General features: G+C 38.4%; 1 protein-coding gene across 2 annotated transcripts in view; it reads right to left on the reverse strand.

Moving 5' to 3' along the window:
* STARD13 (StAR related lipid transfer domain containing 13) overlaps positions 1–18,035 on the reverse strand; it is an 899,357-nt gene that overhangs the window by 423,504 nt on the left and 457,818 nt on the right. For both annotated transcript variants that reach the window (XM_044073222.1, XM_044073221.1), the window contains exon 2: positions 8,313–8,384. In XM_044073222.1, the coding sequence (XP_043929157.1) occupies positions 8,313–8,384 (72 nt within the window). The remainder of the gene's footprint in view (positions 1–8,312; positions 8,385–18,035) is intronic.

Raw genomic sequence — 18,035 nt, forward strand, 5'->3', positions numbered from 1 at the left:
ATTAATGTATGTAATATACAATGAGGGAAATTAATGTTATAGACAATATTTTTAAAATAGTTTAAGCTGTAAAGTAAAGTCTCAGAGTGAAAGACTTTCAGGCCCACGTGCCCTCCATTTCTGCAGTGATACCAAGAACGTTGGCACTTCTTCACTTTTTTATGTTCCAAGTAGCCCAGATGGCTACAGCAGAAGCATTTATCCAAGACTCCATTCATGGAGGTCCATGGCTGTCTCTGTTTCCTTATATAAAGTTGATGGGAAGATTTGTTTTTTCATGAATTTAGACAGGACTGCATGGATGGAACAAAGTGAGGCAGGATCGCAGTGTCTGCACAAGCTGACAAATTGGTCTTGACAAGATGTAAATATTAACTACTATGTTTGTGAACATAATGAGGTTTCAAGATGTCATATGTGGAAATACTGCAACGTTTTCTGTAGAAACAGTGATGGCAGTGTTAAGACACTTGCTCTAGACATGTTATCACTTGTGTCTGAATTTGTTGCTATTTTAACACTGGCTTTGTTGGTTTGGCAGTTGTATGACACCATCAGACAGTTTGTTTTGTTGATTACCTTGAATATCTGAGCACTGATGAATGAATGCTGTCTTTTCTAAACATTATTTATTTATATATTTATTTCTCTTTGTTTGCTGGGAAATTCCGACTGGGGGTCCCAGGAAGAAAAGGTCCACATATCAGGCAAAGTACATTAAAGACAAAAAAATGACATTTTGTAAAATACATCAATTTTACATGAAACCCCAATTATATGAATATATCTAGAACACATTACATAATATGCAGAATCCAGTGAATTTAAGGAAATACATTTCTTTTTTAATGAGGTAGTTGGTTACAGAGAAATTAGACAGACAGTGGATGCATTATGTAATGTGTTTATCAGCTGGAAGTACAAAGAAGGATAGCAAAGGCAGCAAGATATTTAGCAGGAGGTAGAACTTAAGAGGAGAAGTAGTTATAGGAACCATTAGATAGACTAAGGTAGAGAGCTTGTATTGACCTGCATTAAAGAAAATACAGGCAGTGGAAGTTACCTGGGAAATGGAAGTTTTGTAGGAGAGAAATCATGTAGAGGGTGGAGTGGCAGTCTGAAGAAGAACAGTGTGACAGTTAGAGAATATACAGTGAGATTTCATAGTGACAGAGATATAAACAATAGGGTACAGAAAGGTTAAGTAAAGACATATAACTTTGATGGTGGAGTTTAGGTTGAGTATGGGGTGGGGATGGTAGACTGGGGTAGTGCATTAACAGTTGTTTATGGCTGCACACCTGCCAGATCAGGCATAAAATGCATTAGTTACACAAATCTGGCTATCTTCTAGTACCAAAAAAAGTGTGTGTGTTTGTGTGTGTGTGTGTGTGTGTGTGTGTGTGTGTGTGTGTGTGTGTGAGAGAGTTTGTGTCTGTGTGTGTATATATGTCTGTGCATGTTTATACACAAATGTGATATATTGCTTTATTTTATTTATTTATTTCAGTTTGTTAACCGGGAAAGTCCATAGGGCCAATGTAGCCCATTTTCAATGGAGGCCTGAGGAGAAAAGCTCCAGACAGAAAGACAATATACAATGTATTAGTACAGCATATGACAACAACATTTTAACATTCAATATACAACAAGGCAAGATTTTACATATCTTGAAATATATGAGCTGAGTAAATCACTTATAAGATATTAGCAAAAACAATAAATGTATGTTCATTTAATACACTACATGTATTTAGGCAAAGGAATTTTAGAGAGATGAATTGAAGCAGTGGCAGATATTAGAATAGAACAGAATAGGGATAGGTATCAGGAATCAGGTAGGATGGGTACAGGAGCACTCCCAGAGGGAGTAGAGGTGAGAGTGGAGTAGGGTTTTAAAGGATGGTAGGTTAGGGGTAGTTCTAATGTAAGGGGGAAGAGAGTTCCATAATTCATTTTGTGGTGAACATAGTTATATCTTGGAACTGCATTCTTACCTTTCAGCTATTAAAAGCTTTATATATATATATATATATATATATATATATATATATATATATATATATATATCCAGCCATCCTCAACCCCTTTTCTCATTTTGCACATCATAAACCATCAATTGTGAAATGTTCATTCTAAGCTAAAAGGCAGTTAACTTAAAAAAAGTACCAAAATGAGGGGGGAAATGCCATAGCAGGTGACAAATCTGTGGTGAAAATGTTACAAGTTATTGCAGACAGATGTTTATGCTCACACTATGCAAAGTGGGTTTAGAAAAAAAGTTTCGTTTTTTTTTTTTTTTTTTTTTTTTTTTACACCAAATGTTCCTACTTTGTTATGACATGCTTCATGACAAATGGCTGAGCAAATATTCTGATTCTGGCACAAAGGTGATTCACTCCAGACACTGGAAAGTACAGTTTGGCTTGTAAAACATGTTGTTTGCAAGATCTGGAAATAAAAGCTAGTACAGTCTTGATATGAATAAAAAAAAGTCTCTCTTGAATATGGAAAGTGAAACTATATTGTGTTACTAAAATTATGAGAATATTTCCAAAATGAACTCATACATTTGTCACATTTAATTATCTTACAAATACTGACAGAGCATGTAACATTTATTTATTAATTTGCAATTTGATTACCGGGGAAGTCCACTGGGCTGAATTGACCCATTTTCACTGGAAGCCCGGGGAGAAAATCTCCAAGATGCATAATACAATTTAAAGACAAATGATAATTAATATTAAAGATTGTATGCAGAATAGTTACTCAGAAATGCATTCAATATCATGCATAGTTAAATTCATTAAGCTTGAAGGTAGGGATCACACAGTTTCATTTGAGGAAGACAGATATGGGTTAGGTGTGGAAACAGTTTACATGCATACCTTTTAAGAAAATGTAAATACGCTTTACATACACACATTAACAGTAGAATGCTATTTACAATATTTACAAGTTTGGGCTGTGTGAGGGTAGCTGTAGGAGTTGTTGAGAGCTTAGAGAGAATATATAGAAATTGAGAGCTTAGATAGACTCATGGGAAGATAACTATGAGAGTAGTAGAGCTTGGGAACCAGAGCGAGAACCCCCTTGGATTAGGATGGGTGAAGGCAGGTGCATTTCCATTTAGTGGACAGGTGTTTGAACAGTAGGGTTTTGAAGTTTTCTGAGTTTGGTATGGTTCTTAGTGTGGAGGAAGGGAATTCCATTTTTTGCCTAGTGAGAAAGATAGAAGTTGGCCAGCAAGACATTTAGGTTTATGGATAGTAATTAAGTACTGATTTTCAGATCTGAGAGCTCTGTTGGGTGTATAAGGTGGAAGGATGTTATTTAGAGCGGGACATTTTGTTGGGTGAAATATCAGTCTATGTGCAGTAGTGAGTTGGAGATAGTCTAGGTAGTTTGGGAGTTCAAGCCAATTCAGGGATTGTAGGGTTAGGCAGTGATGGGTGGTATTTTTAGATTTAGAGGCAAATTTAGAGATTTTGTTGTAGCAGTTTTCTAGTTTAGAGGTGATGGAGGAGGACAGGTTGGTTAGGAGAGGGGCTCCGTATAATAAGGAAGGAAGAAGATAAGTCGAGGCCAGAGTTTGCCTGGTAGAGTTGAAAAGAAAGCGATTATTCCTATACAGCATACCTAGCTTTTGGTGGGTTTTCTTAATATTTTGTTGAATATGAATATCAAACTTGAGGTGTTCATCTACAGTAATGCCAAGCAGTTTGGCAGAGGGGACTACTTCTATAGGTGAGTTGGTTTGACTATAGACTTTGAAATTGTTTTTATCGTAGGAGAGGGTCTTTGTGGGAGGGAATAGTAGAATCTTTGATTTATTTGCATTGAGAGAGGTGGTTTTGGTGCATCCAGTTTTCAGTTGCTGAGAAGGTAGTTTGGGTTTTAGTCAGCAATTCAGAGAGGTTTGAGGCAGAGCAGACTAAGGTTGAATTGTCTGCGTATTGAATGATTTTAGCATCAGGAATAGCAGTGTGAAAGTTATTGATGAAGATGTTAAAAAGCATTGGCCCAAGGATGGATCCCTGTGGTATGCCAGTTGGGGTAGGTAGGATGGAAGAGATGGAGCTCTTCCATTTGACTGCCTGTGATCTGTCTGATAGATAGCTGAAGAACCAGGATAAAGCATTATGTAAGAGATTAAGGTTTGAGAGATGACAGAGAAGGTGCTTGTGGGAAACAGTATCAAAGGCTTTAGACAGATCGAGTAAAACAGTCTAAACTAAGTGGCCTGAATCTCAGGCTTGATTGACAGTTTCTAGGAAAGAGAGTAGAGCGGTTATTGTGCTATAGCCTGGACGGAAGCCACGCTGGGTAGGAGTGAGAAGATTGTTTTGGGTCAGGAAAGGCATAAGTTGGAGGTGGATGCATTTTTCTAGGATTTTGAAGATTGGTGAGAGCAAAGCAATGGGGCAAAAGTTTGAGATGCTGGTATTTTTGCCTCCTTTTGAAGAGGAAGAATATAAGCTGAGTGCCAGAGTTTGGGGACATATGATTCTTTTATAGATTGGTTGATAATGATGCTGTTTGGGAGTGCAATGCCATCAGCAGCACATTTTAGGAAGGAAGAGGGAATATTGATGGGAGCGTTAGAGCAAGGTTTAAGTTTGGACAAAAGTATTTTTATAAAGTTAGTGGAGATGGGTTTGAGTTCAAACAGATGAGGTGAGTTAGAAGGGGGAGAGTGTAGAGCAGTTGGGTTATTATTGGGAAATGTCTTGGTGAGGGTAGTAATAGTGTCCATGAAAAATGAGTTAAATTCAGAGCCTAATTCGAGATTAGATTTACTTGGGTCAGGACAGGGATTATTCTTGGAGCTTGGATTGAGGAATGAGTTTACTGAGTTCCAGAATTTTATGGGGTTTTTATTGTTATTGGACTGAAGTTTGATATATTAGGATTTTTTTGTCTTTGGTGATTAGTCATTTTGCACAGTTGCAGAGCTGTTTATATTGGAGCAAGGTATTGGCCAGTTTATTGTTTTGGTAAAGCTTCCATAGTTTGTCTCTCTAGTACATAATCTGTTTTGTCTCTTTGGATAGCCAAGGAGCAGTTTTAGTTTTTATCCTTTTGTTTCTTAGTGGGGCTAGTGAGTTTAAAATATCAAGGAAGACAGAGTTGAAGTATTCTATAGCCTTGTCAAGAGGAAGGATGCTTAGAATTTGCCAGTTCATTTGTTTGAAAGTATTTGAGAAAGTAATTGTGTTGAAGCTACTGAGGTTACGAGTTTGAATGTACTGATGCTGGTGTGGGAAGGAACTAGTTGAGCGATGCATGAAAGCTGGGAGGTGGTCGCTAAAGGTGTCAGGAATAGTGCCAGAATTGGTTATTTTCTTTGGATCTGAGACTAGGATCTAATCTATAGTGGATCCGAGAGGGTTTATTTTGTTAGGTCGAGTGATGGAGAGGATTATTTGAGTGAAATTATAGAAGTTAATGGATAGGGAGGGAGAGGGGCAATTGATTTCATTCCAGTCAATATTCATATCACCAAGGATATAAGTTTCATAGTTAATTTCAGTAGAGGCCCATAGGAGAATATTTTCGAGTGTAGAGATATTGTTACCAGGTGAGATATATAGGGCAATGATGCAGATATTTTTATGTTTATTTAATTTCAGAATTCCAGCAGTTAGTTCAGTGTTCTGGAGTTATGGAATTGGAATTTAGAGGGGAATTAAGGTAAGAAGGTTGGAGTAGACTAGGGCAGTGCCTCCAGGGTAAGGGATGAGTGTTGTTAATAAAGGATGTAGGACCAGGGTTAGGATGGAGGGTAAGTGATGAGTGGTGTTAATAAAGGATGTAGGACCAGGGTTAGGATGGAGGGTAAGGGATGAGTGTTGTTAATAAAGGATGTAGGACCAGGGTTAGGATGGACATCACCGGCTTGGACTAGGTTGTTGACGGAGATATCCTTTAGCCATATTGGTCTGTCAGGCATGAATTTTGGTAGACTGTAGATTGGAGCAGATGACAGTATCTTGACTTTAGAGGAGAAGAGTTTAGGGTGGAATAGGTGGAGAGGGTTGGGCTGAATGAGACAAGAGGAGATAGAGTGGAAATGGGAGTAAGAGTGAGGGGGAAGGTGGGTTTGTATGGTAGTTGTCTTTGTAGGTGGTATTGGACAAGCATAGATGGAATATGAGGTAGCATAGTATAAGGGAAGTAGGAACAGAAAGAGGAGGCTGGGGGACTGGAGGGTGTGGTAACTTGAGGAGAGCATGTTGGAGCAAAGAGAGAGTGGTATGAGTGGTTAGGAAAATAGAGAAGGCTATGAAGAAGAAAGGGTTTAAAAGGTGATGGTGGTATTCTAGAGATTTAAGAGACATAAATTACTTCATTGAGCAGTGAAGATATAAGAAACAATATCTGATGTTGAAAGGTGTTCTGCCAGCGAGGACTACTAGGATTTATTTCCGGTGTTATTTCTTGGTATACAAATACATTCACACAACAATATGGTCTAAACTACTTCATATTGGAACGAGTATTTAATGCAGACATACCTGGCTTCTGACAGAGATTATATAATGGCCCCAATCCAAAAGATTTGCTGTCAGTGTGACCACTTACACAGAGAGTAGGTTAAGAACAGGTGTTTTGGAATATGGAACTCTAGCTAAGCCTGTATAGATATGTCTTACACCAAAGTTAGTCACTTACATCGAGAACATGTCTTTCGGAGCCAGAGCAGACTTACACTTACGGCAGCTCTCTTGGAATCAGGTCCAAAATATAACAAGCATACCTCTCAACTTCTTTGCTCATGAATTCCAGAAAAAAATGAAAAATAATAAGGGTGGGGAGCATAGGCCTAAAATCAGGGACAATTTTTAAATATTAATTTAATTCACTTAAAACATTACCAGGACAATAAGTTCTGCATCAAAATGCATTTTAGAATATGAAGCTCTAATGATTGGCCTTATTGACTATCTATAATCTTCAGTGATTTACCAGAAAGTAAATAAATAAATAAATAAATAAATAAATAAACACAGGTTAACAAAAAAATCTGGGGCTGTAAGTTAAACAATTGTTTAATAGGTGTGAATAGTTATATAGTCTTAGTACAAATGAAATGAACGTGCACACCATATAAAAACTAAGAATTCCTTAGTGTAGCTATCTGTCCAAACTTTCAAAAACAAGGTCACATGAAACATTGTACAAATATTTCAGATGGCAAGATTCTGAAATAAATGGATGTATATTTCCCTAAAATAGAGTTGTTCAGGGTGTCATGAAGAACAGAAGAGAAAAATTACTCACTCTCAATTAATATACACCATCTCAGCTACTCATGAAATGCAGCATTCCATGAAATATGCTATGCATATAGTTTAATAAATGCTATAGAAAATAAATCCTTTTCTTTATTGGTTAAATCTTTTCAGGGGGTGACTCAAACAGTGTCTGCTTAAGTGACTTGTTCAGAGTCACACCACAGCTAATGGGTGATTGAAGGACTCAATGCCAGGACTACAAGATGAAGCTCATTAACAGCTCACAGCCTTAACCCCCTGAAGTAAACAACCAACCAGTTGGTTGTTCACTTCTTTAATCCTCTCTCTCTCAGTCTTTAAAAACATCCTCTGGTAAATGCATGGAATAACCACACAGAATAACTACCCAACTTTAATGTATTAGTATGTTCATTTTTCCTATGATGTTTTAAAATCTCTGAGTACAGCAAACAGCATGTCAAAGCGTTTCATGAAGTCATTCGTCAATGTCATTGTAAATTATACTACACAGCAGTGACAAGAACTGCATGGGAATAGTTGAGGCATTTTTCCCATTGTAATAATATTTAAAGGACTGTCTGTTCAGTCATATAGGTTCCAGCAAATGGCCTTTTATTATATTGCAGACTTGCAGAATTTGCCAAATGGTATTTTATTGTGTTAGACATTGATAAGATAAATGACATCCAGTGTAAGCACTACATAGAATATTGTATGATAGCACAGTAACTAATAGGTTCTTGAGCAGAGAAAACACATCATTATGTTTGCTAGTGTTAACAAAACTTCTGTGACTTATACAGACATGAGTACAAAAACGTTTGGTGGGAAAATGTGCTTTTTTAAAGATGGGTCCTCAAAGATTTTTAGCTAATGCAACCTCTATACTGCTTTACCTAAAAAATAGGATTTAAATTATCTCTTGAAATACTTTGAGGCAGTCATGTCCCGGGATGACTTGGAATCTGATGCTTAGAATATTTCAAATAGCAATCAAAGAGCATTCTTTATGACTTTTTTCCCTTCTCGATTGATTAATCTTGACCTTACCTTCATACAATTGAGCATACTGAGGAAATCCTGCTGCTCGTAACCAATCACAAGCCTCCTTTGCTTCAATTTCTAGAAGACAAAATAATAAAATGGGATTAAACATCTTCATATCTTTTTACAGATGAAAAGTAGGTATATAACATAACAGTCATGATTTAATAACTGTATTATTAAACAGTACTTTGTTCGCTCCAAGAGATTGGCAGATTGGCATGTTTTTTAATTTTATTTTATATTTGTTTACTGGGCTAATACTATGATCACTCAATCATTTGCGCATACAGTCCACTTACTTCTTAACTACTTAGCTAACCCGTTTTATTCTAGATCATAACTAAACAAATTAAACAAGACTCGGGGATTAAACTACTTACAAAAATGTGACCCGCTGTCTTCAGTACTACATTCACTGTTTCTTGTTCCATCTCATTCCATATAGAGGGAATCATTAGAAACCAGATAATAAATCTGTATCTGGTTATGCGCAAATCTACTCTCTACTTACAACATTACACAGTGGGTCCAGAACCCTTCTATATTCACATAAGCCACATTTCAGAGGGGCTGAAGGAAAATTATTAATTTGCAGCGTGAGTAGCAAAAATGAACTGGTATGTTGGAAAGTCAGATCCATCCATCCTTGAATGATCTAATTTATGACCACGAAAAAAAAAAAAACAATCCAAAAGAGGAGTCCACATAAGGGGATACTATCAGTAGTAAATGCAGAAAGACATCTTGATGTATTTATTTCAGGTGATTTAAAAGAAGTAAATAAATGAAAGAAGTTAGTAATGAACACTGTGGGATTCTGGGAGGCATCAAACACATACCTGTAAAACAGGGAAATTTGGATCTCTATTAGAGGTGATTGGAAAGAGCCCCTCATTAGTAATCAATGGCATTCAGGAGACCACATTTCTCCATGAACATAGGCATGATAAGGGACACCTTAAGGAGAACAACCAAAATGGTGCAAGTTTAGTACAGCAGTACATCACTACAAAATAAGATAAAACAGTAACACATAAAGAAAATAAAGAAACTTATACTTAGCCTGAGGAAAAGAAGAAGAAATAAGACAGCATAGAAACTCTCAAGTATTTTAAATGTATCTGTAAAATTCAGGAGGACAATATAATTATTTTAAAAGAGCAAGACCATAATTGGCGCTACAGTTTCTGGTGTAGCTGATCAGTCTTCAGTTCATACTGACCTAGATACTTTATATGCAGGGTCAACATCCACTGAAATGAAGTTCAGTATAAACAAGACATGTCCTATGCATTTTTGGGGGGTGGGAAATCCTAAATATCCTTTTTCAATTATTAAAGAGGTAAAGGTTATTAGGGATTTGGGGACACAAATTGGCAATACTCTTGGTTTGGAATCACACCTGCTGGAGGTTATTAGAAAGTGTTATGATGACATGCACATTTTCAGGATCACTGTAGGCAGGGACAGAAATGGGGTAGGGCTTAAATGGCATTGGGACTGACATAAGTCTATCGTGCAGATAAAGAGGAGAAGCTTAAATACAAATGTATGCTAGTTAACTTGCAGTGGCAAGATATACCTGGTGTTGGGTCAGGCTTGTCATGATTTAATGTCTCCAAATGCTTAGGTTTATTTACCTCCCTTCATGGGAAGGGATCTCATTCCTAAGTCAGGGGATAATTACAGTTTATTTAATCAGTAGCACTTTGTTGTTCAAGTGTGAAATGAGTAAAGTTGCATCTTGACTATCATAAATGGACTGTTTCGCCGTTATTACTAATAGGAAATCATTGCTGGCACTGTTTCTTTCACAGCCCTAACAATTATTCACTGTTTTGTTTTGGGATTCCCTTTTCTCATCAGTTGTGCAACAGTGGAATTGGTATTTATAAGTAAGGGGGGGGGGGGCAAAGTCCCCTACATGGGGTGCAGGGAGAAAGTCCCCTGGAAAAAAATTTAGAGTTTTTTTTTATCAAGCTGAAGCTCCAACCAGTAGTTACCTAGGGTCACATAGCAAATGCATTGGGTCATATGAAGACATAATAGACCAACTTGTCTCTGTGTGGTAACACATTATATGTTTCAGGTAAGTCAATCTAAAGAATCCAAAACATTAAAATTAAAGAATCTAAAGCATTAATGAATTCAGAGACCCTAACAGTCTCAATAATATAAATTATGTGACACATTATGCAAATTTCTAAACTTCAGTATTGCTGGGCAGATTTTACTTACATCCTCCTTTACAAAACTTAGATATAGGCTTAGAGATATAGCACAAAAAGTACATAGCATAAAGAATCCGTAAGTACTAAAAAGTCTACTTTGGTGTGAGTATGGTCACAGGTTCATAAATGTATAGGTTCAGTTGTCCAGCTTAGGATGTGCTTGATATCAAGAAACTTGATTGTCAAAGTTCCAGATTTGCCATTTCCTGCCCTCTCTCTGTCTATATATGTATCTATAGATTTATATATGATCATAGTAGAAATACCCAAAATGACAAAATGTCGACCACATGACATCAGCAAAAATATTCAGACCATTCATATTACTGAATTACCAAACCTATAACAAAATAAAATTTCCTTTTGCAATCTCTAAAGCAAAATCTTTCCATGACATTCAGACCTTAATTGTCTGAATAGTCGTAGTCTTACTTAAAGTTTATTTCTAAGGTAAGTTGTAGGGTTAGGGCAGGAGAAGGAAAGGATTAGGATTATTATGCATTGCGAAAGTGGGCAGGAGATGCTGCTGTGACATGAGGTATCTTTGATACATCAGCCTGCTGTTTTGTGTCTCAGAATTACATTTTATTTACCTGATCTTGTTATTGTTTCTTTTAATTTTATATTATCCTCCTTTGGGGATGCCATGGCAGAACTTTTACAGTAGGAATACACTCAGTTAAAAGACTAAAACTTGCGTTGCCCAGAACAATTGTTCTCTTCAATGTCACTTCATACGGACTCGATCGTATTATCGCTATTTTCATAAACACAAATTATCTCTTGATTACTGGCACACCCAACCTTATAAATACACCCAGACACACACTCACACATGCATACATACAAACAGGCACTTACACGCAGATAGATGGATAGATAAATATATCGATCATGTGTGTCTATGTGCTTTGGGTTGTCATATGGATCATTAAAATGAGGTTCAATGCATCTTGCTGTGACAGAAATAACTCAGAAAAATACAGCCTTCACAGCTGAGACTTGTGTCTGTTTGGCATTAAAAAAAATGTTTCCTCTCTGTACAGTTGTATAATGCCAAGGCAGAGTGTTGTTTTACTGTTATCACCTGAACTGCTGTGAGCTTTTATTGTCACATGTGTCTGAATGTATAACAGAGGTGAGTTTACATTTTCCCATCCAGTGATCAAAGTTTTGTTTGAATAGGCCAGGGATGAACTCTGCTTCACATGGATGAGGACTTATTCCATAGTGCAGGGATTCTTTCAGACACATATTGATCTCTTCAGCATGTTCTGCTTATGTCGCATGCAAAGTTAAGGTGCAAGAAATCCATCAGAGCTGGATCTGAAGATGCATTATATGCCAGGCATAGATCATCTCTCAGTAACCTCCAGGGGACTGAGTAAAGATAGGGCCTGTGATCAGCGTAGGACATGGTATCCATGGAATCTATTGGGGAGGAGCCTTTGAAGACATTCCAACTGCTGCAAGTGCCTGGTTAGGTACAAGCCAAAGAGGGCATTGTATTCAATGATGGTTCTGATAAGGGCTGAGTAGAGTGGTACTATAATGACCTTGGACCTGATTGCCATACTCCTGCTTATGAGTTGGGCGACATAGAATGATTTTCTTGCTATGTTGGCTATGTGTTGGCCAAAGGCCAGATTACTGTCTACATATGTTCCCAGAAACATAACTACTGGTTGAACTCCTAAGTGTGTTTTATTAATGAAGTAATTAGCTTGGATGGACGATTTTCCAAAGGATGGTATAATGAATTTTTTTTTCACTTAGCTGTAATTCGTCGCTTTGACACCAGTCATTTGTTTTAGTAGGATGCCAGTGTTATGGAGGAATCTAGGATGGCTCCCAATTTACAGTCATCTGTGAACTTGGTGAGCCAGAGGCCTTTGACGTTACTCTTGCATTTGGAGAAGTAGATGCCAAACAGGAGCAGGCCCCTTGGGGTACTCTGCTGATGATCGTTCTCCTGGTGGAGGTGGTCTCACTGATCCTGACCTCTTCTATGAGCCAGCCAACAATCCAGCAAATTATGTAGGGATTTATGCCTAGTTCTGAGAGTTTGTCAATAATGATGATGAAGGCTGGATTCACACAGCCGAAAGCGCTCACCAAATAAATTTTATTTATTTTATTATTTTTCATCGATTGTCCGCTTGATTGCTTTTGTGCTTCTGGATATACCTTTTATCTAGTTTGTGTTGGATTCTTGGTTTAGTTTGTCAATAATACCTGTGTGAGGCATTGTATAAAATGCCTTGGCCAGGTCAAGGTAGGTGGTGTGCACTGTTTTCCTCTCATCCATAGGCTTGGTGACCCTTTCAACAATGTCTACCAGGTTGAGTAAGCAAGGCCTTCCCTTAACAAAAACAAACGGGGATGGGTCCAGTGTCTTTAGGTTGCCAATATCCTTGTTGATCATTTCCATGACAATTCTTTCCATGGCTTTGCATATTAGACTTTTCGACTGATGGGTCTGCAGTTCTTGGGGTCTGCTGATGGTCCACCCTTATGAACATTGATGACCATTGCAGCACTCTATATACCTGGTACATAATCTGTTTTGAGGCTGCAGTTAAAGGGTGCCTCAAGTGGACCTGATAGGTCATGATTTAGGCTTATTTGGAGGCAACAGGGAATACTGTCAGTGTCCATTGAAGCAGTGTGTGTGGCCTTAGGGAGCACTGCCAGAACCTATTCCATGTTGATAGTTGGTGGGGATATGCTAGAAAGGATTTCACAGGGGGGTAGTAGGGGTGAGAGAGCTGGATTTAGCAGCCAGAAGATTCTCTATGTCATCCTGGTCAGTGAAAGTTGTTTACTGTAAGATATGAATATAGCACAAAAAGAAAGCATCTACATAAAAAAAAATGTGTGCACACAGTTCAAACACATTCAGATAGATTACACTGGTAAAATATGAACCAAGGTTAATAAACATATTCAGCCCAATTACACCCCTATACTACAGAGTTTGACCAATACCATGTAAACAAAGGGATAACAGTAGAATATGTTAGCCAAATGATGTTACACACTGGGTGCAACATCATACAGATAGCCATAAGGCGCACAGAAGGAATAAGGTGTAGTTTAATGCAAGACAGACACCTTAAGGTAGAGCCACATCGCACATGACATGAAAAAGCATCCCTACCGCACAACTCCATTGGACTAGTCAAGGCACAAGGAAAGAAAACAGCCATGAGATGATGAGAATGCAGAGTTCAGTTTAAGCTAGATACAATGAGGCAAAAGTGAATTATAATCTTTTGAGAGAGATGAAAAAAAAGTGTATATCTGCTTCACCTGGTCTTGTATCCTAGTCAATCAAATTAGCAGGAGGAACTAGTATGATCTAAATCTTTTGAATGCAGGAGTTCCTTATGGGTATTCGTACTCTTGGGATGGACACAAGAAAGTGCTCCATCAGCATATAGCCATGCATGGATGGCACTACATCCATACTGGAAACAGCATTAATAATACAATTCAATTAGTTTATTTATTTGTTACACACACCCCTTCTCAGCCATGATCCATTCCAAAATGGCCATGGCACACAGAATGTTTATGAACAGATTCTTCTAGCCAGTCCATCAGCTTGTTATTGGGGGAGTATGGAGGAGGAGGTGGAAGGAAACCTAAATAACCAGAGAAAGCCCATGCAAATATGGGTGACAATGCAAAATCCACACAGAGCAGGTAGCCTAGTAATATCCTATGAAGTGCTTTGGATTGGGAGGATGGCATAATGGTCAAGGTGTTTACCTTACAGACACAAAGTGCAGAGTTTGATTCTAGCATGGGGTCATTGGTTAGGTTTAAAATGGCCCACAAGGGCAGTTAACCTACTAGTAATCTATGAACCTATGTCAGAGTGAACTTCAGACTCAGGACTGTGACACAGAGACCTGATCCACCATGCCGATGTAGACATATATCTTACCTCACCAACCAGGTGCCACTCTTTCAGAGGGAATTGATTCAAAGCCTCTCCCTGGGGCAGATAATATGATGTGACATCAACCACTTATTCCCAGCTGGATTCTCCAAGACCAAAACTGATAATTAAACCTAAGTCATATGGGCCATAGAGAGGGTGTCATCCCCCAACACCTCTGAACTGACATGTTTGTTTGTCTTTCGGCATTTTCCCGGTAAGGGGTCACCACAGCAGAACTCCAGTCCGCTAATGATTGGCAGTAGATTTTTATGAAACGCCAAGGTGCCAGCTCGACCTTCAACAAAGGCATGCCCATTTACGCACGCATGTCTTTCGAACGCTACCCGACCGCGGGTAGGACATGCAGACTCCACACAGAAGGCACTCCCAAGCCACGCCGAGAATTGAACGGGAGAACCTCTTGCTGTGAGGTAACAACGTTACCGCCGTACCACTGCAGCATTCGACCTCTGAACTGACATAACTATTGACATTTTCATAACGGCTGCTACAGATAATGTGCCATCTGCTGTAAATTTGATGTAAAGTTCATAAAATATTTATAAATCTCAGCCTAGGTACATTTACTTCTGATAATACATGACCCAAAGAAGCATTCAGTTCTGAAAACTTTGTTGTTTTCATATTTTCATTTTATTACATGCACAGTAGCAGTTCATGTGCAGCATAAAGATCATGTTTTTTTTCTCACAATGAAAGGGAAGAAAAAGACACCAAATGCTCTTTCTTATGTTTCATTCAAAACATGCAATAATATACATGCACAAATAAGACTTTTTCCAGATGTGTATATTTGTGAGAAAATGGGGAAAGGGGGCTGCTGGTGGTGAGGTGTAATTGTGACCCATGAGCCCTTTCTTATTTGCACTGGTGATGGACAGGTTGACAGACGAGATCAGACAAGAGTCCCCGTGGACTATGATGTTTGCAGATGAAATTGTGATCTGTAGTGAGAGTAGGGAACAGGTGGAGGAGACCCTGGAGAGGTGGAGATATGCTCTAGAGAGAAGAGGAATGAAGGTCAGCAGGACTAAGACAGAATATGTGTGTGTGAATGAGAGGGAGGATAGAGGAATGGTGAGGATGCAGGGAGTAGAGGTGGCAAAGGTGGATGAGTTTAAATACTTGGGATCAACAGTTCAGAGTAATGGTGAGTGTGGAAGAGAGGTGAAGAAGAGAGTACAGTCAGGATGGAGTGGGTGGAGAAGAGTGTCAGGAGTGATTTATGACAGACGAGTACCAGTAAGAGTGAAAGGGAAGGTCTACAAGAGGGTAGTGAGACCAGCTATGTTATATGGGTTGGAGACAGTGGCATTGACATAAAGGCAGGAGTTAGAGCTGGATGTGGCAGAGCTGAAGATGTTAAGATTTGCACTGGGTGTGACGAGGATGGACAGGATTAGGAATAAGTATATTAGAGGGTCAGCCCAGGTTGGAAGGTTTGGAGACAAAGCCAGAGAGGCAAGATTACGTTGGTTTGGACATGTGCTGAGGAGGGATGCAGGGTATATTGGGGAAAAAGATGCTAAGGATGAAGCTGCCAGGTAACAGGAAAAGAGGGAGGCCTAAGATACGGTTTATGGATGTGGTGAGAGAGGACATGCAGGCGGTTGGTGTGACAGAGTAAGATGCAGAGGACAGGAAGAAATGGAAACAGGTGATCTGCTATGGCGACCCCTAACCGGGAAAAGCCGAAAGAAGAAGAAGAAGAAGAAGTGTCATTGCCTGGTACCTTGGCAATTTCCAGCATGAACACGTTTTGTTTATATGTTTTCCTCTGTTTTTATGCTGTAGCCTCACATTATGCTGCTTGGTTCTAATTTTTTTTTTATCTCAGAGTTATCACCTGCCCTCATCTTCCTTACTAATCCCATATGCAACCTCCAACATTTGCAGAATGATTGCCAAGCAAAGACTGAAATCACACATAAAGTTGTCTGTCAGTAAAATAATGTTTAATTCAACCACTGATGTCTCTCTTTAGGCTTAGACAGTTTTCAGTGAGATAAGATTATTTGCCTTATGCTCATAGTAAACACTCCCTGGAGAGAGAATAAGTATATAAGAATTAAGCAGAGATATAAACCAGTTTATGAGATCAGACTAAACTGTCTGTTCTGTTTTCATTTAATGATGTCAGATGTGCAGTCAACTGGATACCCTCTAAGAAAAGCATCTTAATGTGAAATCACTCAAGAACAACAGATTTTGCTGTCCACAGGTATGGAGCATTTCAACATCATATTGTTTTGCATACGGATTTATAATGGGAGGTGAAATAGACTTCGGCACAGTGACTAACACTGTAGCCTCACAAAGCATGACGCACTTCTGATTCACATACCTCTCAACTGCCCAGATTTTTGCAGACTGTCTAAATTTTTGCCTCATATGCTTGGTCTATCCTTCATAAAATTCTGGTTTTCTGGCAAACCATTGGCAAATCATTGATGCTTGAAGTCAGAAAATAATGACAGACATTTAAATTTTGGACTTCATACCCTTCAGAAAATTCATGTTAATGTAAATGAAATGTGTTATATCAACTTTCTAATTGTGTAAGCACAATATTCAAAAATTGTCCCTATTTTGGGGCCTTTGTCCCCTCATTATTTATGGCTTTGTTCAGATTTCTTTCTATAAGTGGTTTTAGAGGTGTGCTCCGGGGGTACCTTCTGTGTGGAGTCTACATAGCTTCCTTGTTTCTGCATGGGTTTTCACTGGGTGCTTTAGTGTCTTCTAATACATCATACAGGGAGAAGGATTAGTTCTATGCCTTAAACATGTTTTTTGCCAAGATAGGGTCTGGTTCTTTACAAGTTGAATAAAATAATGTAATGGAAAATTAGCAAGCGAAATGTTAACTTCACATTTTAAACAGGGAGTTGATGAGACAGAATACTGAGACATTCTGTTGACTGAACAATCCTTCATAAGTCTGTTGTGTTGCTGAGCCTTTCTAGATGTTTTACTGCAGTCTCTGTCTTTTCTGTCCTAGGCGATGAAACAGCATTAGATGAACATGTAATTCCCTTCTTTTCCTGCTTTCACTGAGAATATCCTCATATTAATATATGGTTTGATAAAAAATGCGTTGATAAAGACTGGAAAATGCAGCTGTCTTGTAAGTAAGCAAGCATAACAAAGCTAAAATACATGCATTTTGTATTCATGTATAAACCACCAAACATAAGTGATCTGGTTGAACTGAAAAAGGGCATATTCACTTTTTGGTTATCCTACGCCACAACAAAACAGATCCCTTTGAGGTACACATTGGATCTACTAGTGCAGAGAACAGGAATGCTAAAGTCAAATGAAAACCACAGTGCTTTACATAGCAAGACAGTCTGCTGTCATAAAAGAGAAAGAAACTCTGACCTTCATTTCCTTTGTGGGTTTCCTCCCACTCTGTGCACCTGTGCCCTCACCGAATGTTTGTGGTAATGTCACAGAAATACATCTCGGAATCATGGTGCTACCAATAGCAACATGTACACAACGTGAGGAAAAAATTAACTTTGA

Source organism: Protopterus annectens, chromosome 5.part1 (assembly GCF_019279795.1).
Source record: "Protopterus annectens isolate FY-2018-M chromosome 5.part1, PAN1.0, whole genome shotgun sequence".
Classification (NCBI taxonomy): domain Eukaryota; kingdom Metazoa; phylum Chordata; order Ceratodontiformes; family Protopteridae; genus Protopterus; species Protopterus annectens.